This window comes from Oncorhynchus kisutch, linkage group LG13 (assembly GCF_002021735.2).
Source record: "Oncorhynchus kisutch isolate 150728-3 linkage group LG13, Okis_V2, whole genome shotgun sequence".
NCBI classification, from domain to species: Eukaryota; Metazoa; Chordata; class Actinopteri; order Salmoniformes; family Salmonidae; genus Oncorhynchus; species Oncorhynchus kisutch.
In genome coordinates this window covers 44,853,947-44,881,303 of record NC_034186.2, presented here as the reverse complement: position 1 = coordinate 44,881,303, position 27,357 = coordinate 44,853,947, and the positions used below count along the sequence as shown (strand labels likewise).

The 27,357-nt window shown below is 41.6% G+C and overlaps 1 protein-coding gene across 4 annotated transcripts; it reads right to left on the bottom strand.

Moving 5' to 3' along the window:
• Positions 1-21,531, bottom strand: LOC109902937 (guanylate kinase-like). 4 transcript variants are annotated; one of them, XM_031786363.1, is made up of 16 exons: positions 21,421-21,531; positions 19,194-19,309; positions 18,694-18,735; positions 18,389-18,485; positions 17,954-18,092; positions 15,767-15,851; positions 15,571-15,656; positions 15,410-15,453; positions 15,197-15,312; positions 14,747-14,788; positions 7,424-7,501; positions 6,356-6,452; positions 6,063-6,201; positions 5,544-5,628; positions 5,326-5,411; positions 1-612 (listed from the first exon to the last, which is right to left on the bottom strand). In XM_031786363.1, the coding sequence occupies exons 2-16, from the start codon at positions 19,303-19,305 to the stop codon at positions 577-579; spliced, it is 1,284 nt and encodes a 427-aa protein (XP_031642223.1). In that variant the 5' UTR covers positions 19,306-19,309; positions 21,421-21,531; the 3' UTR covers positions 1-576. The 4 variants fall into 4 exon arrangements, with proteins under 4 accessions (XP_031642223.1, XP_031642225.1, XP_031642222.1 ...); XM_031786362.1 differs by lacking the exon at positions 1-612 and adding an exon at positions 4,258-5,188; XM_031786365.1 differs by lacking the exon at positions 7,424-7,501.
• Between the last annotated feature and the right edge of the window lie 5,826 nt (positions 21,532-27,357).

Genomic DNA, 27,357 nt, shown 5'->3' with positions numbered 1-27,357 from the left:
TGTTAACAAAAAATTGGGTAGTGGTTGAAAAACTAGTTTTAATGACTCCAACCTAAGTGTATGTAAACTTCCGACTTCAACTGTACCTATCAAATGTCCCATTCCCTTACCCATTTCTCATGATCTATTGACTCTAAGAATGTAAGACAATCTTCTTGAGTCCTAGGCAGGTGTTGGAAGCAAAATTGTTTTTCAATTGTTTCGTTTTGAACAGAACCATTATTATAAAAATGTCAGAAATGTTAAATAACATTATTAACCGTTTTTTCAAGTGGTTTCCTTGCTTTTAAAATAACGGTTCTGTTCCGGAACAGTACAGATCACTTTCGTTCTGATTCTGTTTCTCGAACCAGTTCCAACCCCTGGTCTCAGATGCATATTGTATGTTTCTCTGCAACGCTCAGAACAGTTCTTTATGTGGCTAAATCTGCTGATGTCTCAGGGGAGTGGATCTTATTGTGTTTCAGTGTTGATGCAGTATCATAGATGGTGTAGTTCATGCTGGAGTAAAAGTCTTCATATCTCCCGTAAAGTACCAGGCAAGAGGAAGACTGGGACACTGTTTACTGTAGCTCATTATGACTTGATGACCTCCTGAACTTTTGTTATTTCCTGTTGAGGAGAGGAGTAGAATTATGGACAAATTATGAGCATTAGGCCATACAAATGTAATTAAATGTGATTACCCTCTTTACTTATCTCAAAAATAAAATAAAAATCTGAAAAATGTAAAATTTGTACAGGAAAAATTGCAAGATTATATGAAAAATATGGCCTCAATCTTTCAGTAAAGAGGTACACAACTTCCTCTCAGATAATGGCTGAACAATGCCTCTTTTAGCCTCACCAAGAGGTTAGCCTCACCAAGAGACTTGATTGGGTCGGTAAGTGTTGGGCTAAGGTCGCTATAGTATTTTTTTTTTTAAAGGCACACTTGCTTTTTCCATTCGCTTTTTGCCTCAATTTTCAAAAAATGTCATCTGTGAAACATTTAATAAAATCTGTATGGCCTTAGGAAGGAAAAGGCACAACTCTCGCACACAATTGCCAACTTGGGTAACACTGTACCATAATTTAAGATGCCCCTATAAATGTGTAACTACAAAGCAATAACTGTAGAAAAAACAGTTACATACGACGTGTGATGTGATAACATAGTAAGAGTTTATCAGTATAGGTTATTACACAACTGGAACACAGACTGTCATTTACCTGTTGAAGGTATTTACCTGTGTTCTATTTTATGTTATTACACATTTCTTTGTTCCAGTGTGTAACTAATATGTTTTGTAGTTACACTTTTGGAGGTCACCTGTGTATTACCATGTTATGAACTCCAATCTAAACGCGTAACATTGCTACATGTAACTACAAAGGGTCAGTAAAACCAAATCACCGGGTAGTCTCAGGGGTTGACATGGTCTTGATATGTGGATCTTAGTAGACTATGACCTGGTAATCTTTCAAAATCTCAAACTGAAAAATCAAGAAAAATAACTGTAACTTCATCACTTAGGCCCCGATTCCTACTGGAGTTTAGAGTGTGTAAATAGAACGTTATTCCCTTTTTATCCAGCCTTTCCTTCTCTATGAATATTCTGGCCTTGAATTTAAGCATGAGTATATCTTGCTATTCACCCACTATTGGTTTGAGGTGGAGTTCAAATAACAACCTGGTCTCAAGACATTTCATACTATTCTGTATGTAAATCCGAGACGACAATCCATTTAGTATATGTTACATGTCGTATGTTTACATGCTGTAAGACAGATGATTACTTAAGGCAAAAAAGCGTATAAAGCGAACATCTAGCAACCCAAAGTTTTCGAATCTGAATCTCATCGCGGACAACTTTAGCATTTTAGCAACTTTTCAACGACTTACTACTTTTTAGCTACTTTGCAACTACTTAGCATCTTAGCTAACCCTTAACTTAACCCTTTAGCTAACCCTTTACCTGAGCCTAACCTTAACCCTTTAACCTAACTCATAAACTTAGCCCTAACCCTAACCCCTAGCCTAGCTAACGTTAGCAAGTCATTTGTGATTCACGAGGAAACCAGGAATAAGGTAGAGCGAAAACCTGCTGGTTCCAAGATACAAATAAAAGCCTTCTCCATGCACTGTAATTTATACATTGATAAGAGCTATTGATAAGAGTTAGGTAAATGGAGAAGTGGATTGTATTTTTCACTATGATGCCTGGAGATGAATGTGAAACCAGCCATATGGAAGTAAACTGAACATCATATCAACATGGCATGTACTGCAGCCCCGTTATTCAGAATTATAATTGAATGCCCTCATAATTTGCATGAATTACATTTGGAGACCCAAGCTATGTATAGGCTTCTGTAGGGCTGAACCTGGCGGGTTGATGACTTCACTTTAGAATGTTTTGATCATATGCCCAGGCTTTTCTCCATTTTATTTTAAAATGTGTATCATGTTAAATATTTGCCACTATCTGGAGACACAGTCAGTATTTTATTCATAGTCTACCTACTTTCATTTTTTTAAATTGCCTAAATAATCTACAATATCCAACTATTTTAAAATCTACCAGTTGGTCCTGAAACAGAGATTAATATGCATAGATGGCATTTTTTTCTCCATTGATCCCTATATTCTGAACCTGCTCTCTCAATATATTTGGTCTCTTGATTCTGTCGACAGAATTCAAACGAAAGGTATACCGTATTTAAACAGATGACTTGAGATAAATGTACTGAAACCCCCATTGAATGAAAACTCCACAAGAAAATCTGTTTGCCAGTAAGTGGGCTGGTTTTCAGTGGTTGAATGAAATGTATTCAGAGCAAGTTAGGCGACTGAAAAAAGGTAAGCTTGTATACCAAATACTGAGAAGTGCCTAGGAAAGGAATACTGTACATTCCTGGGATTGGGCCCTTCATGCCCACAACAATACATCTAGCTCTAATGTAGGAGTAGCAATACTTCTTGATGACATCATTAATCAACCAAACAAGCCTGAGCCAGCATCGGGCTGTCACTCACACACTCAGCATGGAATAATGCGACCAGCAACAACAACTGCTTAAAACAACCTGTGGTAGCCTAACACCATCACTATCACCAATAGCCTAGTGGTGACAACAGTGACACATCAAATAGGAGAGAGACATTTTTGGAAAACACATAGACATGGCATAAAGAAAGAGAGCATTTACACACAGCATACTGTTAAAAATCAACCCATTCCTTTGAAATGCACAACTATTACTTTCCATTGCAGAAATATTTTATCACGTTCAGCACACAGAATAACTGGTGATCTAAAGTTTAAACGCAACATGTTTAGCAGGAAATATTTTCAGCGAGATAGCTAACAGCAGCTGATAGAGACAGTGCCACTCACCAAATGATGATCATTTGAAAACAGTAGGCCTTCAACTTAAGTTACTCAATGAGAGGGTGCAGCACTGAGCTAGCCTGCAACTTCACTTCCTGGAGTAGCTCAAACTGCTTCAATTGGTTTCAATGTGCTATTAAGTCTTCACATAGGAAGTAATGGTGTCACGTGATGATTGCTTTGTCATTCATATATAGGGGCTCCTGAGTGTCACAGCGGTCTAAGGCACTGCAACTCAGTGCTATTGGAGTCACTACAGACTCTGGTTCGATTCCAGGATGTATCACAACCGGCTGTGATTGGGAGTCCCATAGGGCGGCACACAATTGGCCCAGCGTCATCTGGGTTAGGGTTTGGCCAGGATAGGCCGTCATTGTAAATAAGAATTTGTTCTTAACTGACTTTCCTAGTTAAATAAAGATTGAATTAATTAATTAACATGCGGTCTAGTGTCTGAGGGCCTCGCCAATGGCTGATTTAGCTAGCTAGATTTGTCTCCCCGGAGACCACCAAAGAAGAATCCCGACTGGACCTTTTTTTCTCTTCCGTGTTTAACCCTTCCCTTTCCAACACAAACTGAAGAGGTGAAATCAGAATATAATTTAAATGATTGAAAAAAATATTTAAATTTTAATTTTTAAAAAGAACACATCATTTTACACATCCTTAGACCTTTTCTGAAGGCTTTTTCTCACAGATCCCCACTGATCAAATGTTACGGTTAGAAGAATGTTGTCACGAAGGTTGCACATGTATTTACAATGTGCTTACCCAAGAGCAAGCAACTTAAGGTAGAGTGAAGTAAACCTTTTTGAATTACTATATAGTTACAAAGTCTCTTTGTTATAGGTCTATTAAAGTATTTTGCCTTGTGATCTCATGTGGCAGGCCAAAGAAATCCATCCATGCAAAACCTGCCGAATAGAAGATCCTGTATACGTTGTATTTTCAACCAGCAGCTACCGGGACATAACACTGATCACATTTTTTTCAAACTTTTTACAGTGTTAGTTTCATCAGCTGTGCAAAATGATACAAAACACAGGAAAAAAACAGAAGTTTGACTGCACTGGGCCTTTAATGGATTTAATAAAGATTCATATTCAAAACCAATCTCATTTAATACAATGCTGTAGACGAGTAGCTAGGCCTGTAGCTACATTACATTGTCAAAAACAAACATTGTAAACAATGTACAAATCTGTGTCTTCAATTGTGCATCTAAAAAGTTCCTTTATGAATATTTTGAATTGGTTGTATGCCATAAGCGCTAAAAAGTTATCATGAGGAGATAGTGGCCAGGTTAACAAAATCAAAGCAGGTCTTACCCTTTCCAAAAACGGTAACTACATATTAAGTTGCTTGCTCTTGGGTAAATACATTGTAAATACATGTGTATATCCTTTATAACAACATTGCAATTACAAAGTTGGTTGTCAAATGTTGTGACATAGTACAAAGTAACCAAAAGGGTTATGCCTCATGTCGCCTCATTTACACATTTGGGGTTGGAGTTCTTGACATGGTAATACACAGGTGACTTCCAAAAGGATAATTACAAAACATATTAGTTGCATACTGGATCAAGGACGTTGTGTAATAAAATAACTACATAAAATAGATTATGAGTCACTACACACGTGGAATTGCCTTCATTCAGCGAGTGGATTTGTGTGGAATTACCTTCAGCGAGTGCATTTGTAATTACAAAGTCCTTGTTCCAATTGTGTAATTACCAATAAACACTATTAAAATGAAATTAAATAGCAGGTTTGGCCTTGAAAGGCCTTCATCAGAATCACATCCGACATTTCCTGTTGAGACAGATATGAGAATATAAAGTGTGTTTACAGAACCTCAGTACAAAAATGATTCTTGTCCAACGTGGACATCGCGTCATCAACAACTCCTCCATCCACTCTTTAGACAATCATCCACTTTTCAGACTCACCTCCTTAAGAACACTTTGCAACTTCTCATAGGCCTCATCCAAGTCGCTGTTGACAATGACAATGTCAAACAATCCAGGCTCGTTGCCTAAAATAGTGAAGAAACAAATATGGAAATACTACTCAAATCATGCAATGGACCTATCCTTAGTTCAAATCCCATCCCTCAAGCATGTGTCATCTTAAAACCAGTTAACACAGGATAGTATGGGGGACCTACACTCCTCCATGTCAGTCCGGGCTTCTTCCAGGCGGCTCTGTATTTTCTCCTCTGTCTCCGTCGCTCTACCCCTCAGACGTTCTTCCTGTCCATATCAATGGTCCCCAAAAACAATGACAGTTTATACAGTAGCAGAGAGGTAGGCAACTAGATTCAGACGCGGGCTGCTTCCTTTCGGAGCGAATGGTCAGCGGGCCAGAACATAATCATTTGTACACTACAAACAGACCACAAATAAGCTCAAAGATATTATGTATTTCACAATAACATAATTTCATAATCACATATTTATCAATTTATTCATAGGAATACTAGGGAACAGGATTCATGAATGACTTATTTTTTTGTTGAATTCCTAGTGATTTAACAGTCTTCTTGGTCAAACAACATATGTTTTCTTATTTTTTTACTTAAAACTTTGGGGGGCCAAATAAAAATCGCTTAGGGGCCAAATTTGTCACCTGTTGCGGATCCCTGCTGTGGAAGAACCCTGTGGAATGTATGGTTGTGGACTCTTACCAGGACCTCAATAGAGGGGGGCTGGATAGAGATGTAGATTGGGTCCAGGTTAGTCTCCTTGATGTGTCTCACTCCTGCGATATCCACGTCCAAGATACAAATGAGGCCCTTGGCCCTCACGTCCTGTACAGCACTCTTACTGTGGAGAAAACAAATAAAATAGCTATGTTTCTTCATTGCATCCACGATTTCACTAAAACAAACTAGAAATGATATATCTTTCCACAACTATCACTGATTCATACTATAAGACATTTCGGTGCCAACAGAAAGTTCCCGAAAATATACTCTACCTTGTTCCGTACAGATTGCCCGAAAACTCATCAGTCTCAATGAATTCTCCCTTGTCAATATCCTCCTGCATAGCCTTCCTGTTTGTGAAGTGGTAATCTTGAAACGTACAGGAGAAAAGAAGACGAGGTTAGTCATCAGTCAGCCTGGATGGAGTTCTCTCAAAACAACTGTGGGTAAGTTCACAGGGTACAATACATTTATATTGATTAGTAATCAGGCACTAGAAAATGTTTTATAGAAAGAATGCAAGGACAAGTATGGGTAGACAGGGACATTAGCATTCACATCACTACACATTACTGTGTCCCTACCATTGTGATTATCTTATTCCTCCACAACATCACAGTGGATCTAACACAGTGGGGAGAACTCTGTAGGTAACACAGGACAACCTTGTCACGATCACATTTACAGGGACAACAACACTCATATTGAACCTAGAGCCACTGACGTCAACACATACACATATAGCATCACAACATTACAGGTTTGTTCAGAATGAATCCCAGCACATTACAATGTGTCCAGGTAAAAGGTAGATGGATAGAGGATTTCAATGGATGAAAGTGAAAATGATTTAAATGATTAATGAAAAATAGACAATGAACGTATAGGGGGGGGGAAGTAAACTATCACAGACTGATTCCAACAAGCTCACTGTCATGGTGGTGCAGTTTCTGTGTAATTACTGAACTGGAGCTATATTAAAAAAACGGCTGTACCATGAAGCCTATCAATTTCAACAAAATGTTGGAATGCTAATGATGGGTACAAAACAGACATTTTATGGGTTTGAAGACTTCTCTCTTTGGGTCTGGAGAGGGGATCCACTACTGAGGAATTACAGGGGGCTAATTTCAAATGCTTTTTACTCCAAAGTGCAAACTGGCATTTGTATTCCTTTGAATAATAGACTGAGTACTTTCCATGACTATTAAGCCCTTGGTGTTTGGTCACTCTGTACTTGAAATATGAAAGTAACCCCCATCACTCTCTCTTGGTAATGTTTTTATGAATCACATTTAGGTGTGGTTCAATAGAAGCCTAAATTAGGAGGATAGCTACACCTGCGGATGAAACAGAAGATAGGACGTCTGCTACGGGCAGTAACATAGCCCCCAGAAGCATAGGCAGACCGAACAGGCCTACGGAGAAAAAAAAAAGCATAAACAAAGATTTATATCCCTGTATCTTACAGGGGGATACTTGGGAGAGCCATTGGTGCAGTTCGCTTGGGAGTAAGAAGCATTGGAGCTTCAGTGTCAGTAGTAGAGTGGGAGAAGAGGGGGTGTGTAGGCACAAAAAGGGCAAAAAGGGTATTGAAAGAGTGGAAGAGTCCATTTTTTTTAACCTTTTATTTAACTTAGCAAGTCAGTTAAGAACAAATTCTTATTTTACATTGACGGCCTACCCCGGACAAACCCTCCCCTAACCCGGACGGCACTGGGCCAATTGTGCGCCGCCCTATGGGACTCCCGAAAAACCTGGAAGTAGTAGGTTTAAGATTTTTTCATATATATATATATATATATACAATACCAGTCAAAAGTTTGGACACACCTACTCATTCAAGGGTTTTTCTTTATTTTATTATTTTATACATTGTAGAAGACATCAAAACTATGAAATAACACACTGAATCATGTAGTAAGAAAAAAAGTGTTCAAAAGATTGCCACCCTTTGCCTTGATGACAACTTTGCACACTCCTGGCATTCTTGCATCCAGCTTCATGAGATATTCACCTGCGGTGACGGATGCGGCACAAGGCGTCCGCACAAAAAAACAAATCGGAATGGTGACATTTGTGCGATAAAAATCAGAGCTGGTATACAGAAGATAGCCCTATTTGGTAAAAGCCAAGTCCATATCATGGAAATAACAGCTGAAATAAGCAAAGAGAAATGACAGTCAATGCGGAAAATGTCAAGAACTTTGAAAGTTTCTTCAAGTGCAGTCGCAAAAACCATCAAGCTCTCATGAGGGCCGCTACAGGAAAAGAGTTTCCTCTGCTGCAGAGGATAAGTTCATTAGAGTTACCAGCCTCAGAAATTGCAGACCAAATAAATGCTTGTGAGTTCAAGTGACAGACACATCTCAACATCAACTGTTCAGAGGAGACAGCGTGAATCAGGCCCCTCTTTTACGCTGCTTCTACTCTGTGTGTTATCTATGCATAGTCACTATAACTCTACCTACATATACATATTACCTTGACTAACCGGTGCCCCCACACGTGGACACCAACATCTTGCTGCCAGACAAGCTAAACACGTTCTTCTCCTGCTTTGAGGATAACACAGCATCACCGACGAGGCCAACTACCGAGAACTGAGGGCTCTCCTTCTCTGTGGCTGACATAAGTAAGACATTTAAGCGTGCTAACCCTCGCAAGGCTGCAGGCCCAGAAGGCATCTCTAGCTGCCTCCTGCAGACCAGCTGGCTGGTGTGTTTATGGACATATTCAGTCTCTCCTTATCCCAGTCTGCTGTCCCCACATGCTTCAAGATGGCCACCATTGTTCCTGTACCCAAGAATGCAAAGGTAACTGAAGTAAATGACGTAACACTCACTTCTGTAATCATGAAGTGCTTTGAGAGACTAGTCAAGGATCAGATCACCTCCACCTTACCGGTCACCCTAGACTCACATCAATTTGTTTTCTGCCCTAATTGGTTCACAGATGATACAATCGCCATCACACTGCACACTGCCTTATCCCATCTGGACAAGAGGAATACCTATGTAAGAATGCTGTTCAATTACTATAGCTCAGCATTCAACACCATAGTAACCTTATAAGCTAATCATTAAGCTTGAGGCCCCACCAATGTTAGTCATTGGTGCTTCCTGCTTTAGTTTTTTTCTTGTAAGCAGGAATCAGGAGGATAGAATTATGGTCAGATTTGCCAAATGGATGGCGAGGGAGAGCTTTGTACACATCTCTGTGTGTGTAACGGCGTTCTTCGTTTGTAGAAAGAGAGGACCGAAATGCAGCGTGGTGGTTACTCATGACTTTAATGGAAAAGTGACACATTAAATAACTATACAAAAATACAAAACAACAAACGGAACGTGAAACCTAATTACAGCCTATCTGGTGAAACTACACAGAGACAGGAACAATCACCCACGAAATACAAAGTGAAACTCAGGCTACCTAAATACGGTTCCCAATCCGAGACAACGAGAATCACCTGACTCTGATTGAGAACCGCCTCAGGCAGCCAAGCCTATACTAGACACACCCCTACTCAACCACAATCCCAATGCCTACAAAAAACCCAATAAGACAATACAATAACCCCATGTCACACCCTGGCCTGAACAAATAATTAAAGAAAACACAAACTACTAAGACCAAGGCGTGACAGTGTGTGGAGTAAAGGTGGTCTAGATTTGTTTTCCCTCTGGTTGCACATTTAACATGCTGGTAGAAATTGGGTCAAACAGATTTGAGTTTCCCTGCATTAAAGTCCCCAGCCACTAGTAGTGCCGCCTCTGGATGAGCATTTTCCTGTTTGCTTATGGACTTATACAGCTCATTGAGTGCTGTCTTAGTGCCAGCATCGGTTTGTGGTGGTATATAGACAGCCATGGAAAATATTGATAAACTCTCTTGGTAAATAGTGTGGTCTACAGCTTATCGTGAGATACTCTACCATAGGCAAGCAAAACCTCAAGACTTCCTTAGATTTCATGCACCAGCTGTTGTTTACAAATATACATAGACCGTCACCCCTTGTCTTACCAGAGGCTGCTGTTCTATCCTGCTGAAAAACCTTAAACCCCGCCAGCTGTATGTTATTCATTTCGTCGTTCAGCCAAGACGAAACATACGTTTTACAGTTTTTGATGTCCCTTTGGTAGGATATACATGATTGTAGTTAGTCTATTTTATTGTCGATTGATTATACATTGGCTAATAGGACCGATGGTAAAAGGTAGATTACCCTCTCGGCGACAGATCCTTACAAGGCACCCGGACCTTCATCCTCGATACCTCTGATTCTTTCTCCTGCGAATGACGGGGATGAGGGCCTTGTCGGGCGTCTGAAGTAAATCCATCCCATCTGACTCATTGAATAAAAACTATTCCTCCAGTACAGGGTGAGTAATATCCTGATGTCTTGACAATCTTTTCGGTCATAAGACACGGTGGCAGAAACATTACGTACAAAATAAGTTGCAAATAATGCAAAAAAACATACAAAATAGCACAATTGGTTACGTAAAACGGCAGCCATCTCCTTCGGCACCATTCTTCTGACTCAGATGACCTGGCCTCCACAATCACCCGACTTCAACCCAATTGAGATGGTTTTGGGATGAGTTCGACGGAGAAGCAGCCAATAAGTGCTCAGCATATGTGGGAACTCCTTCAAGTCTGTTGGAAAAGCATTCCTCATAAAGCTGGTTGAGAGAATTCCAAGAGTGTGCAAGGCTGTCATCAAGGCAAAGGGTGGCTACTTTGAAGAATCTAAAATATATTTTGATTTGTTTAACACTTTTTGGTTACTAAAAGATTCCATAGGTGTTATTTCATAGTTTTGATGTATTCACTATTGTTCTACAATGTATAAAATAGTAGAAATAAAGAAAAACCCTTGAATGAGTAGGTGTGTCCAAATGTTTGACTGGTACTGTATATACTTGACAGTTTGTGGGCAATTTCATATGATAGTTGTTTACAATTAGGCTAAATGTCTTAAGAGTCTAGTAATATATCTCTGATATAAACTCAGCAAAAAAGGACCCTGTCTTAATAATTCATAAAAATCCAAATAACTTCACAGATCTTCATTGTAAAGGGTTTAAAATACTGTTTCCCTTGCTTGTTCAAAGAACCATAAAAAATTAATGAACATGCGCCAGTGGAACGGTCGTTAAGACACTAACAGCTTACAGATGGTAGGCAATTAAGTTTATGAAAACTTAGGACACTAAAGAGGCCTTTCTACTGACCTTGAAAAACACCAAAAGAAGATGCCCAGGATCCCTGCTCATCTGCGTGAACGTGCTTTCGGCATGCTGCATGGAGGCATGAGGACTGCAGATGTGGCCAGAGCAATAAATTGCAATGTCCGTACTGTGAGACGCCTAAGACAGCGCTACAGGGAGACAGGACGGGCAGCTGATTGTCCTCGCAGTGGCAGACCACGCGTAACAAGACCTGCACAGAATCGGTACATCCGAACATCACATCAGCAGGACAGGTACAGAATGGCAACAACAACTGCCCGAGTTACACCAGGAACGCACAATCCCTCCATCAGTGCTCAGACTGTCCGCAATAGACTGAGAGAGGCTGGACTGGGGGCTTGTAGGCCTGTTGTAAGGCAGGTCCTCACCAGACATCACCGGCAACAATGTTGCCTGTGGGCACAAACCCACCATCACTGGACCAAAAAAAAGATCTCTTCACTGACGAGTCGTGGTTTTGTCTCACCAGGGGTAATGGTCGGATTCGCGTTTATCGTCAAAGGAATGAGCGTTACACCGAGGCCTGTACTCTGGAGCGGAATCGATTTGGAGGTGGAGTGTCCGTTATGGTCTGGGGTGGTGTGTCACAGCATCGGACTGAGATTGTTGTCATTGCAGGCAATCTCAATGCTGTGCGTTACAGGGAAGCCTTTCTCCTCCCTCATGTGGTACCCTTCCTGCAGGCTCATCCTGACATGACCCTCCAGCATGACAATGCCACCAGCCATACTGCTCGTACTGTGTGTGATTTCCTGCAAGACAGGATTGTCAGTGTTCTGCCATGGCCAGCGAAGAGCCCGGATCTCAATCACATTGAGCACGTCTGGGACCTGTTAGATCGGAGGGTGAGGGCTTGGGCCATTCCACCCAGAAATGTCCGGGAACTTGCAGGTGCCTTGGTGGAAGAGTGGGGTAACATCTCACAGCAAGAACTGGCAAATCTGGTGCAGTCCATGAGGAGGAGATTTCAGCTGGTGGCCACACCAGATACTGACTGTTACTTTTGAATTTGACTCCCCCCCCAAACACACACTTTGTTCAGGGACACATTATTCCATTTCTGTTAGTCACATGTCTGTGGAACTTGTTCAGTTTATGTCTCAGTTGTTGAATCTTATTTTCATACAAATATTTACACATGTTAAGTTTGCTGAAAAAAAACGCAATTGACAGTGAGAGGACATTTCTTTTTTGCTGAGTTTATGTCATTCTACTGTTTTCTGTCTTTAGTTATACTTATGTATGATGGAAAACATCATTTTTGGCTTTTATTTTTTTTATTTGACCCCCTTTTCTCCCCAATTTTGTGGTATCCAATTGTTAGTAGTTACTATCTTGTCTCATCGCTACAACTCTCATACGGGATCGGGAGAGACGAAGGTCAAAAGCCATGCGTCCTCCGAAACACAACCCAACCAAGCCGTACTGCTTCTTAACACAGCGCACATCCAATCCAGATGCCAGCCGCACCAATGTGTTGGAGGAAACACAGTGCACCTGGCGACCTTGTTAGCACCCAGCCTGCCACAGGAGTCACTAGTGTGTGATGAGACAAGGATATCCCTACCGGCCAAACCCTCCCTAACCCGGACAACGCTAGGCCAATTGTGCGTCGCCCCATGGACCTCCCGGTCGCGGGCTGGCTGCGTCAGAGCCTGGGCTCAAACCCAGAGTCTCTGGTGGCACAGCTAGCACTGCGATGCAGTGCCCTAGACCCCTGCACCACCCGGGAGGCCACTTTTGGCTTTTCAGCGAGCTGTCCGAACACTAATAGTCTATGCAGAAATATAACAATTGTTTTGCAGATACAGAGCCTTCAGAAAGTATTCAACCACTTGGATTTTTTTGTTGTGAAACAGCCTGAATTGAAAATTACATTGATATTTTGTATCACTGGACTACACACAATACCCCATAATGTCAAAGTGGAATCATATTTTTAAATATTTTAACAAATTAATGAAAAATGAAAAAATGAAATGTCAATAGGTATTCAACTCTTTTGTTATGGCAAATGTATTTTTGTTATTGACTACCTCATCTCTGTATGCAACACATACACTTATCTTTAAGGTCCCTCAGTCTAGCAGTAAATGTCAAACACAGATTCAACCAGAAAGACCAGGGAGGATTTCCAATGCCTCACAAATTAGGGCACCTATTTGCAGATTTAAAAAAAAAAACAGACATTGAATACCCCTTTGAGCATGGTGAACTTATTAATTACACATTCGAATGTATCAATACACCCAGTCAATACAAAGATACAGGCGTCCTTCCTAACTAGTTGCCGGAGAGGAAGCAATCAGCTCAAGGATTTCACCATGAGGGAATTGGTGACTTTAAAACAGTTACAAAGTTTAATGGCTGTGGATGGATCAACAATGTTGCAGTTACTCCAAAATACTAACCTAAATCGCAGAGTGAAAAGAAGGAAGCATGTACAGAATAAATATATTCCAAAACATGCTTTCTGTTTGCAATAATCCATTAAAGTAAAACTGCAAAAAATGTGGCAAAGAAGGAACTTTCCAACACAGCACATCACTGAGTACCACTCTTATATCATATTTTCAGGCATGGTGGTGGCTCCATCATGTTATGGTTATGCTTGTCATCAGCAAGGACTAGGGAGTTAAGGATAAGAAGAAACAGAATAGAGCTAAACACAGGCAAAATCCGAGAGGAAAACCTGGTTCAGTCCGCTTTCCAACAGACACTGCGAGTCAAATTCACCTTTCAGCAGGACTATAATCTAAAACACAAGGACAAATATACACTGGGGTGCCTTACCAAGACAATGTTTCATGTTTTTGGGTGACCTAGTTACAGTTTTGACTTAAATCTGCTTAAAAATCTATGGCAAGACTTGAAAATGGCTGTCTAACAATGATCAACAATGAACTTGACAATACTTTTTTAAAGAATAATGTGCAAATATTGCACAATCCAGGTGTGCAAAGCTCTTAGAGACTTATCCAGAAAGACTCACAGCTGTAATCGCTGCCAAAGGTGATTGAACCATCTATTGACTCAGGGGGGTTGAGTACTTATCAATATATACATTGTTTTTTTATTTTTTACAAATGTTAGAATTTTTCTTCCATTTTGACATTACAGGGTATTTCGTCTAGATTGTTGTCAGACAATTTTATTCCCACTTTGTAAAATGTGGAAAAAGTAAAGGGGTGTGAATACTTTCTGAAGGCACTGTAACTGCCACCTCACTCAACATTCATGGCACTGCAACACACATAAAATTTGAGGCCTGGCGTTCATACAGTAGGAAATTCTTACTAAAGATACAGTAAGAAGGCCAGCACCATTCTTGGCCTGGAGAGCACCACCAATATCCTTCTGGGTTTACAGACATGATCTGTGTTTATGAGTAAGAGAATGATACTGTACCTTTGCCATCTACCTCTCCTGGACGTGGGTCCCTTGTTGTATCTGTAAGGACACATTTAGTGAGCATAAATGTAACACCCATCTTATTCTGTGAGCATACATGTCATAAATGATACAGAATGATATCAATAACCTCAACCAATGATGAGCATTCAAAGATATGCCAGACAACCCTAACTGTATGCCGTTTCTTTTGTGCTCAGTGGTCTTCCTCATGATCCAGTCGATAGCCATCAAGAAGTGAAATGGTGACAGTGGATATCCCTGTCTCGCACCAATCAGTACAGCCATAACTAAACTGTTAAAAATTGTTTGAATATGAGTGGTCTACAGAAATATCACACTCCAAGTACTATGACAAACGGCCTGTAGTTAGATAAGGCTGAGACAGTGGGATAGATCCTGCTCCGCTACCACTGGAAACTACATGTTGGGTGACACTATACGTACGTGATACGCTGAAGCCGAAAACTCCCTTGTAGTCCTTCAGCAGCTTCTTCAGCAGAGTGCTCTTCCCTGCCCCTGAGGGGCCACTTATTACAACAGGCCTGGGTCCTGACATAATACTGACGCAAAGGGAGAGAGGGATTGAATACAATGAAAGATTTTGTTATAGGACATGTGTGGCTATGATATGCATAATAACAAAATTCTTCTTCTTACGAATTGCATCTTTCTTTCTTGGTTGACTGAACTTTAGTAATTTCCTGTAGAGACAAACATGTGAGAAAATTGTGTGAGACCACTACCGACTGACTCAAATTTAGAGAATTCTACTTTGTCCCTATTCTAAATGAAGACAGTCATCCTCTCTTCAGACTTACCTCAATAAGAACACTTTGCAACTTCTCATAAGCCTCCTCTAAGTCATCATTGACAATAAGCATGTCAAACACTCCAGGCTCGTTGCCTAAAATAGGAAAGTGATAAGTCATAGCACGGATTATTAGTGGTTCCATCCATATTTTCCAAAGATTTGCAGTACAACTATGTCTATATGGGACAGTAAGGGGGTCCTACTGAGCTCCATGTCAACCCGTGCTGCCTCCAGACGCTTCTGCAGACTCTCCTCTGTCTCCGTATTTCTGTCCCTCAGACGCTTTTCCTGTACACATCAATTGTCCCTAAAGCTATTACAATATCTACATTTCCAGAGTACATTCATACATTTCAAGAGACTCATGTCACTAGCTCAAGGATGACATTTCCAAGGGCTAGCATATGTGATCCGTTTCATGATGTCACACGTCACTACTTTGCAGAAGAGGCATTTCAATGTTGTTGTTTTTTTCCATCAAAAGGCTGAACAGACATACAGAGGCAGAAATACCTTCTTGAACATGTGAACTTTCATGTGCTTTAATAACAAACTTGTATGCCATCTGTAAATACTAATAAACATTTTCAATTACAAGCCTAGTTGGTTTAGCCACTGAAAAAGGAAGGAACCTTCCCACTTGCCATGATTGGTTCAGATAATGGATGGGTTGGACATGCTGAGAGAGGAGTTCGGATTGGTTTGCCATGTAGCCCACTTCTGTCTATAACATGAGCTGCTCAGTATGTGTAGTAGATCATCCTGGCTTTTTTGAAAGACAATGTTAGCCATAGAGAACTGCAAAAGTGTGGCTACTCCTCAACAACATTGTTGCCCCGAATTTAGCAGACGCTATCGACAAAGATCAGTGGGAAAAGGTTGTGAAGGACTGACGTTACTTTCTGCACACAATTGACTGGAGTGACTTTATTTTACCTTTATTTAACTAGGCAAGTCAGTTAAGAACAAATTCTTATTTTCAATGACTGCCTACGAACAGTGGGTTAACTGCCTGTTCAGGGGCAGAATGACAGATTTGTACCTTGTCAGCTCGGGGGTTTGAACTTGCAACCTTCCGGTTACTAGTCCAACGCTCTAACAACTAGGCTACCCTGCCGACTTGACACAATAACGGGCCAAACAAGCTATAGCTAGCTACAAACCAAATGGAAAATACACGCTTCTGTGAAGCATTCATCCATATATACGGGTAAGAGTCTAGCTACATTTTCAGAATTTATACATTTCTACGTTCTTTATACGTTTTTGGTCAGAAAGTCGTTTTCATTGCAAGTTAAAGCGTACTAGCGAATGTTAGCTTGCTGACTCGTGTATGATATGTGTAGTAATATTATTCGTATCTCAGAAATTTATTTGCATTGCTAGTTATAGCCTAATGTTAGCTAGCTAGCTAACATTGAACCTAGTTGGTTAGCCTTAGCTACCTGCAAATTCATACTCAAGCATTTCATGGGTGGTAGCTAGCTATGCCAATTGTTTTACTGTAGCTATGGGTTGGGAATATAGTTCATTTATTAGCTAGCTAGCTAGCTACATGTCTGAACAAAAGACTTCACTTTCGCAAGTGAATGATTACATGACCCATCAAGTTAGCCAGGTGTATCTGGGGGAGATTACAGCCATTGATTATATTTCATGAATATGTGTACATATGTGTAGACAATAATGACCCATCCACTTAGCTAGATGTGGCTGGGGGATGATTATAGCATTTCATTCACATGACCCATCAATTTAGACAAGTTTCTGGGTAAGCATAATCTAATAATACAAAAATATTTATATTATATTTTTATCTGGACACTTTGAAAATCAGATTAGGATATAGGCCAAGGACTAGATAAAGTGTATTTTTACCTGGAGTTTTACCTTATTGTAGGCTACTACTTTCACCACCACCAAATCTTTGGTAATTTTCCTTAAAGAGATGGTTGGGGATAAGGTTTAAGAGGGTGTGAACGATGCTGAATAGGTGTAGACAAAGAAGAGCTCGCCGCTATTGTAGGTGTACCAAATCATTCAAGGGACATTTTCTAAAAAGTGGAGTTGAAAGTTTATCAAATTTCAAAGCAGAATAACGTTCCCATTCTTCCTCATCTGCAGTGTATACCATTTAGCTCTGAGTCTCTACTTTTATCCAAAAATAGCAGTCCAAGCACAGAACATTGAGGAATGCCAAAATAGACAGTAGTACCCGTTGCGTTGTGTGATTGTGGACTTGTTGCAGAGTTTACAGTCGCTCAGCCATGATAGTCTGCGTTCCATTGTGACATTTAAGAGCCTCATTTGATATACTCCATGAGGCTCTTAAATGTTTCATAATGGGCCATGCTGACTATTGCGGCTCTGAACTCTGAATTGGGCATTACCAGGATCTCTATAGAGGGGGGCTGGATAGAGACATAGATAGGGTCCAGGTCAGTTTGCTTGATGTTCCTCACTCCCTGGATGTCCACATCCAGAATGCAGATGAGACCATTGGCCCGCACTTCATCTACAGAAGACTTGCTATGTAGAAAACAGGAAATACAAGTTATGTTCATTCGTTGTTTCACAATTCCATTGAACAGCAGAAACAAGAACATATGCATCTTTCCACCTGGTTTTGCACAGTAGGTTTACAACATGGGGGCTTTTAAACAATAAATATGGACAGCGTAAGAGTGACACCTCACACCAGTGACTATTCCTCACATGCTCCAGTATGACTAGGCTAGAGGATAGATTTCTGGAAAACCTGAGAAGTCACCGGAATTTTGCAACTCATTTTGATGTCAACAGAAAGTTATCAAAATGTACTCTACCTTGTTCCATACAGGTTCCCGGAAAACTCTGCATTCTCAATGTACATCCCATCGTCAATATCCTCCTGCATAGCCTCCCTGTTAGAGAAGTGGTAATCTTCAAATAGAGCGGAGAGGAAATGATGTCGTTAATTGCTGAAGCCAGCATTTAAGTTACAAAATCAGAAGTGAAAACCAGAAGTTACAAAACCAAACTTGATTAAAAGCCTGGAGAGCATCACTGATATCCATCTGGGATTACTAACATGACTGAGATGGGTTCACAGACATGATCTGTGTTTATGAGTGAGAGAATGCTACTGTACCTTTGCCATCTACCTCTCCTGGACGTGGGCTCCTTGTTGTATCTGTAAGGACACATTCAATGAGCATTAATGATCAACATCCGTCATCAACATCCAGTCATACGGAATGCCATCCACAACCTAAACCTCATGTGCATTCAAAGACATGCCAGACAACCCTAACTGTATGCCAGTTCTTTTGTTTTCATTGGTCTTCCTTGCAGCCAGCAAGAAGAGGAATGGAGATAGAGGACATCCCTGTGTCACACAGATCCGCACAACCATAACTAAACTGGACATGGATGGTATACGGGAATATCCCACCCCAAGTCCAATGACAAACAGCCTATGCTTGGATACAAATTGGGATACAATAACCCAGACCAAAGTCCTATGACAAACGTGGCCTAGAGGTAGAGAAGGCTGAGACAGTAAGGACAGATAGGGCCTACTGCTGTCCCACTTCCTCCCAAACAGGATATTGGGATAGGAGTCAAATGGCGGGTGAAGCACAAACGTACGTGAAACGCTGAAGCCAAAGACTCCATCGTAATCCCTCAGCAGCATCTTCATAAGAGTGCTCTTCCCTGCCCCCGAGGGGCCGCTCAGAACAACAGGCCTGGGCCCTTCCATAACACTGGAGAGGGAGAGAGGAAATACAATGAAAGATACAGTGAAAAAACAGTTTGTACTGTAAAATGATGTACATTTAGATTTTTTTTTTTTACAAAACCAATGCATTTGCTACACAAATAATCTTAAACTAATTTAATTGAGCCACACAATCCGTTTTAGACACTTTGGGATAATTTGGGCATGAAATTAAAACATACTAACTTTTGGACAAAAATGCTTCAGTTAGTATTTGGTGGCACCAGCCAGGTAAACCAAAACCAAAGCATGGATTGTTGTCTCTCTTTGTACAAAGACTGCTTATAGGGTAGTCGAAGTCTGTGCACGGTTGTGACAATAGTGAACTTCTATGCAAAGTAGCGATGACTGGCGTAGCCTTTCACTATTCAGCAGCCCACCACTGTCTAGCCTGCCACTACCATGACCAGGAACAGATATACACAAACAATAATGGAATGAAGCACACTCGAGATTTATTCTGTAACCTTCAAAATGATTAAGTCAGGCCCTGACTAACTCCACTCATAGGAGCCAATCTGCATAAAGTGCTTGGAAGCTAACCAGCTAGCGAGCCTATAGCTAAGCAGTTCTTCCTCTGGCCTTCGGCTCAGATGCTAACGTCTAATCCACTGATCCAGTGAATAAGCCACTATGATTTAATGGCTACGCCACAATCAGACATGGGGGGGTGGGGGGGGGGGGGGGAGCCATGTGACTGCACATTAGGACCACACGACGAGTGTCAAGAGGTTTTAAAAGGTTAAACACAAAACCCCACAAAAACCTTAAGAGAAAATTGCATTTTCTACCCCTGAGTGTTTAATCTAGCTAGGTGGTCATAATCACTACTTTCATTTAGATCATAGATGTGCAGCTATTCCAAGTAACACAATTCTTCCACGAAACCAACATTTAGGTTCCACAACAAATTCATCACGTCAACGATAGCCCAACTCAACATTATACAAATTGGGTAGACATGTGATTTGATGGAGCAGGCTGGATGATAGGACCTTGTAAGCGGGATTTGGCCAAGGCCCATATTCCACGGTCCACACCAAAACAGATGCCATGCTCTGAAGGTGCGTTTAAAAAGGCCTTTTCGTTAAGTCAATCCAGGTCAATGAGGAAGATTGCATGGGAACGGGTCCAAATGGAACATCAGGTACAGAGCTGGGTCAACACCCTTACAGTGTATCTGCCAGAAGAAAGGCATATTGGCTTGTCTACTGTGACTCGGACAATAAGGATATTCCCAGATATACACCGTGTTCAAATAGGTGCGTTTCAAGTCAGTCAGTAGTGGTGGCAAAACACTGGAGGTAATGTCAGAAGCTCTTCATCCTATTGGTGAAAGGATGTTCTTGCTGACTTTAGACTCAGTGGCTAATCAGCCCATCTGACCTATTTCGAGTCCTGTTTGACTCCCTATATCAATGAGGTCGTGACCCTTCAAGGATGTTTCCTGGGAAAACACACTCCAGGCTGTCAAACTCTTTACTTATTTAATTGGAGTGTGTACCAGACTTAACTCGAAGAGAGCCGTAGATCATTGAACCATCACAACCCAGATCCCTGTCTGCTGACCTTAGTTGGGCATTTCATGAAAACAACAGACCAGACTGGCCATAATTTAATAAATGAGTTAAGGGTCTATTGCCTAACCCCTTAAGATGACTCAACTTCACAAAGACAACATACCGTAGCTGTTACTGTTATTATATCTAATCATTGTATAACCTTTTCAAATATACATTGTCAATAATTCAGGGGAATCCTACTAACGCGTACAGCTGAGATCTCCAAGCACGGCAACAAAAGAACATTCAAGGACTACACACTTGTGAATGATTTCCAAATGTCGATGTGGAGTCCATAAAAAGCAATTAGTTATACAGTATGTAATTGCCAAGTTACATTGATTACTGAAGACAGACCTCAGTTTCAACTTGATGTACTGTATATTAGCTCTGTCCTACTGTATATTAGCTCTGTCCTACTGTATATTAGCTCTGTCCTACTGTATATTAGCTCTGTCCTACTGTATATTAGCTCTGTCCTACTGTATATTAGCTCTGACTTTCTTACATCTTTAAAGTTGCATGTTTGTCTTACCTTATCTCAGTGGCTGTACTGTGTGGCTGTAGAGAAGATGTCTCAGAGCGATTGAGATGGAGGAGAGAGCTTTACCTGGGTGTGTGTTTGTGAGTTGTTGGTAGGTGTGTGTCAGACTGATTGACATAGACAGCTTGCTGACAGCCTCAATTACCACCTCCTCCCTTCAGCTCATCAGCCAATCGCATGCTGGCATGCTGGCCTTGTTTATCTGAGCCATCCAAACAGGTAGCGCCTTAATTACTTCAAGTCATGTGACAGGACTGGCCCTGTTGGCTTCTCGGCTCCGTTTTTTTTCTGATTTGTCACAATGTATCACTGGTCAATCAGGTTGTCGTCCTCAGCTCTTGGCTAACAAACCCTGTTTTAATGATAAACTTCTTAATGAAGGAGGAAATGTGATTAAGGTGAACAAAAGGCCACACCATCATTCACTTTAGTATACACAGACACAGTCGAGGGAGATAGAGCTTGTTTGATCTAGTAGATTTACACTCTCAGTGTAAGTGAGAGGTGGCTGCCCTGGCATGGTTGGTGTTACATGCAACACTGGTCTCACATAGAGGATGGGTCCAGATTAGGGTTGTGGCGGTCTTGACATTTTGTCAGTCGGGTGATTGTCAAGCAAATAACTGCCGGTACATTTTGAAAAAGTATAATAAATCCATGTAATATAGCCTACACCTTCACAATAAATCCATGTAATATAGCCTACACCTTCACAATACATCCATGTAATATAGCCTACACCTTCACAATAAATCCATTTAATATAGCCTACACCTTCACAATTAATCCATGTAATATAGCCTACACCTTCACAATAAATCCATGTAATATAGCCTACACCTTCACAATAAATCCATGTAATATAGCCTACACCTTCACAATACATCCATGTAATATAGCCTACACCTTCACAATAAATCCATGTAATATAGCCTACACCTTCACAATAAATCCATGTAATATAGCCTACACCTTCACAATAAATCCATGTAATATAGCCTACACCTTCACAATAAATCCATGTAATATAGCCTACACCTTCACAATAAATCCATGTAATATAGCCTACACCTTCACAATAAATCCATGTAATATAGCCTACACCTTCACAATAAATCCATTTAATATAGCCTACACCTTCACAATTAATCCATGTAATATAGCCTACACCTTCACAATAAATCCATGTAATATAGCCTACACCTTCACAATAAATCCATGTAATATAGCCTACACCTTCACAATAAATCCATGTAATATAGCCTACACCTTCACAATAAATCCATGTAATATAGCCTACACCTTCACAATAAATCCATGATAAAGAAACATGACATGAAGAAAATGTAGTCTATTTCAGAAGAACAGAATTGCACACTCTTGGGATGTCTTTATGTTAGCCCTGGTCTGGCTATGCCATATTATCACAGCTCAGGCTAAGACCCAGACGCAGACACAGGAGGCGGATAGTACGAGTCTCAGAGTTTATTACAGTACAAGGCAGGCAATCAGTAGGTCAAGGCAGGCAAAGGGTCGTAATCCAAATCAGAGTTAGGCAGGTACAGGACGGCAGGCAGGGTCAGGACAGGCAGAAAGGTCAGAACAGGGAAGACAAGAAGAAGCAAAAACTAGAGCACAGGAAACACAGGAACACGCTGGTAGGGATGGACGGGACAAGGCGAACTGGCAACAGGCAAGCAGAAAATAAAGGTATAATACACAATGGGAGACACCTGTTGGGGGTTGGAGACAATCACAAGGCAGGTGAAACAGATCAAGAAGTGACTGTACCCCCCTGAGGGCGCAACTTGGCATCTTACCCTGGGACATGGTTGACTGGGGTTTAGACAGCGGAATGTCCGCGATGAGGGCTGGGTCCAGGATATTCCTGACGGGGACCCAACACCTCTCCTCCGGGCCATAACCCTCCCAGTCAACCAGGTACTGGAATCCCCTGCTTCGAGGTAGAACACTCAGGAGGCGCCTCACTGTGCATGCCGGATGGCCGTCGATGAGACGGGGGGAGAGGGGTGGGCCCGGAAACAGGAGACAAAGGGCTGTGAGACAGGGGTTTAATACTAGATACATGGAAAGTGGGATGTATACGAAGGGTGCGGGGCAACAGAAGGCGAACAGCAGAGGGGCGAAGGACCTTAGAAATGGGGAAAGGGCCGATAAAACGGGGGGAAAGGTTGCGGGACTCCACCCGGAGGGACAGATCCAGAGTGGAAAGCCATACCCTCTGCCCAAGACGGTAGCGGGGAGCAGGGGTCCAGTGGCGGTCCACCTGTCGTTGATACCTGGAGATGTTCTTGAGAAGAGCGGCCTGGGCTATCTTCCAGGTACGGCGACGGGACGAACATCTGGGCAGAAGGTATGCTGATCTCTTCCTCTTGCTCCTGGAAGAGTGGGGGCTGATATCACAGGGAACACTCAAAAGGTGAGACCAGTAGCAGAACAGAGAAGGGTGTTGCGGGAATATTCCATCCACATGAGTTGCTGGCTCGAGGCAGTGGGATTGGTGGAGACGAGGCAACAAAGAGTCATTACCAGGTCCGGATTGGCTCGATCTGACTGGCCGTTAGACTGGAGATCAAAACCAGAGGACAGGCTGGCTGACGACCCAATAAGGGCGCAGAATGCCTTCCAGATCCAGGATGTGAACTGAGGGCCGCGATCGGAGACCATGTCATCCAGAAGTCCATGGATCCGGTAGACACACTCCAACATGAGTTGGGCCGTCTCCTTAGCTGAGGGCAAGGTAGGAAGGGGGATCAAATGCGGGGCTTTAGAAAACCTATCCACCAAGGATGGTGGTTTTGCCATCTGACGGAGGGAGACCTGTGACGAAGTCCAAGGATATATGGGACCAGGGGAGGTGAGGAACAGGCTAAGACCCAGATGCAGACACAGGAGGCGGATAGTACGTGTCTCAGAGTTTATTACAAGGGGCAGGCAATAGTTAGGTCAAGGCAGACAAAGAGTCGTAATCCAAATCAGAGTCAGGCAGGTACAGGACGGCAGGCAGGGTCAGGACAGGCAGAAAGGTCAGAACAGGGAAGACTAGAAAAAAGCAAAAACTAGAGCACAGGAAACAAGGGATCACGCTGGTAGGCGAACTGGCAACAGGCAAACAGAAAACGCAGGTATAAGTACATGGGAGACAACTGTTGGGGGTTAGTCACAAGACAGGTGAAACAGTTCAGGGTGTGACACATACAGTATGGCTGTGGGCTACACTACTTCTTTTAGCAGAAAAGATTTGCTTCGAATTCCGTGGCATTATTTTATAGTATGAAGAATACAATTGAACATAGCCCGAATGAAACACAAAGGACATTTTCTCCAAACGAGTCGAGGGAGTGTAAACATGCAACTGTTCAGTGTTGAGCAGCTAACAAAGAAACAGGTCCTCCTATATACTTGATTTAGAGTTATGTCTGCAACTTTAGCTGTGATACAAACGTTGGGCTATATGTTTAGATTTTTAATACATTCTAAGGCTGCATGGATGCGACTCTAATGATCATTTGAAAAAAAAATGTATGAAAGCCTTGAACACTGCTTTGCTTGCACCCACTTCATCAGTCTCTCATTCACAATTTGACAAGCACTTGATCATTCCTAGAATTTCCCGGCGGCATCCCCTTTGTGTGGCTGTAATGCCCGCAAAAAAACAATCCATGCCTTTTCCTGCCGGTGGGTGAATATAATCATTAGAATTCCCTTCTCCCGACTGCATGCTCCTCTCACCTCTCACTCGCATGGCTCTCTCAGATATCTCAATTCCTATTAGCCAATGCCCGTCACGTGATCAGGTTCTTCTCACAGTCTACAAAATGAAGACAAACATTGGGGGAAGCAACTGCAAATTCCGGGGTGCATATTGAAGATGTTGGAAGGTGTTGATGAGGTGTTAGAGCTATTTCGTCACATTACTAACGCAGCAATGTGCACAAGGCAGAAGGCTATCAGTGCGAATGTTCCAAAATGCTATCAACTAGCGGGAGAACACCATTCTCAAAAGGGACCTCAAATGCGGTTATGCATGTAATGCTTTATTATAAAGGTGCATTTTTTTGTGGTGAAAATGATCACCCCCAAACTCACCACCTATGTATGCCAGTTAGGCTCTACACTGGTTGTAAAGCGGATTAATGTGCTTCATTTTAAGATGTTATTTGGTCACTTTAATTGTGATACAAACCTTATTCAAAACATACAGGCCTAGGCTACATGAGATGTGCAACTATGATTTGAAAAAGTCCCTCAAAAAAAGGCATGAGCTGTTTCTTGCCTTACTGCACACAAGCAGGGCATCGTTCCCAAGTGATACTACATCATTCACAAGTGATAGGTTAATATTGTCACCCATCCGACTGATCTTGATTTAATGTTTTCTTTACATATACTAAATAATATATGTGTGAAATTGGTTTTGATTTACAATGGACCATTATCATGCACCGTCTTGAAACGGAGCGGGGGAAAAAATATGTCATCTATGCACTTACACAGCGAATGGAGGACGCTTTTCCCGTGGTTCATTTTTTCATGCCAGCCAGGAAGGCTATACTCCTGTTGTAAATGAGAAGCAATGTGCTTAATATTAGGAAAGTTAAGAAATAAACATGAAGTGTTTGTTTAGATTTTTGATTACATTTGCATTGATGTCGGAGTGATTAGCGGGACAATAGAGTGCTGAGTACCAGGCAGTTAGCAAGTTTGGTAGGCTACTAATGACCATCAGCAGCATCAGAGCTTGGAGAAGCCTAGTTACCGTGAATAAACGGTCACGTGGAATTTGACTGCGCTCGCGAGTCGTGACCGCTGGTAAATGGTCACCGTAACAGTCCCAGTCCAGATGCTCCTTCCCCTCGGGTCCCGCACCCGTCTTAGGTGAGCTGATGGTAATGACATGTGTTATTACATGTGACACTGGCATCTAACTCAATTCCTGGAGGGCAGAGAGTCTGCGGGTTTTGTTTTCGCTCCTCCCTTGTAGTTCATTAATTAATTAAGGAATTGATAAGTTAGGAACTCACCTCACCTGGTTATCTAGGTCTAGGTGATAACAAGTAGACAAATAGCTTTTCCCGGGAATTGAGTTGGACACCCCTGGCATTCAGAGGATGGGTCCTGACGCTACTGATGCGTCATTGTGAAGACTCCCCTTTTACTCTTTGCTCAGCCCATGGAAATAGTCCCCCCTCCCTCTGGCTTCATTCTCTCTCTGTCCATCCCACCCTACTGCCCTACCAGGTCACACTCCTTAGCTCATATCCTTCGTCTTGGCAGGAACAGTGGGCGGTCAGAACCTGAAAAAAAGCTCAAGAATAGTAGGATTGAATGGCTTAGTCTTGACCTGACCTGGCCTGGGCTGGACTAATCCTGAAGTAACCCATTTGTTTCTTAAAGGAGAATTGCATAGACATACAGTATATCAAGGCTCCGGACTGGACAGATCAACATGCAAGGAGCTGCTTGGCTTTTTTATGATGGAACAAATCACACCATAGATAAAAGGGCAACAGGTCAGGACTAATTCGTCGAACTGTGAACATCATTTAGATCAAGAGACTTGGGTAAAACTTTCTAAAAACCTTTCACGAATAAGAATTAAGGAACTATTTATGAACTAAATAAGTATTTCATTTTTGTTGTTGTTGTAAAAGTACAATTCATAAGCGTAACAATAATAATTTACAAAGCATTTAAGCATGTAATAAGCATTTATAATTGTTTACCGGTATTTCATGACAGTTATTATAAAGTGTAAGCAAGATTACGGTTTTGATCTATAATGTTGTACACACATTGACTCTAAGGCCGGGATTCAATCCGATCGTGGGTTATAGGCATCGCAGCTTTGAAAAGTCCATTTCCAATTTGAGCCGACACATGCAGCCTTACCGTGAATGGGATCTA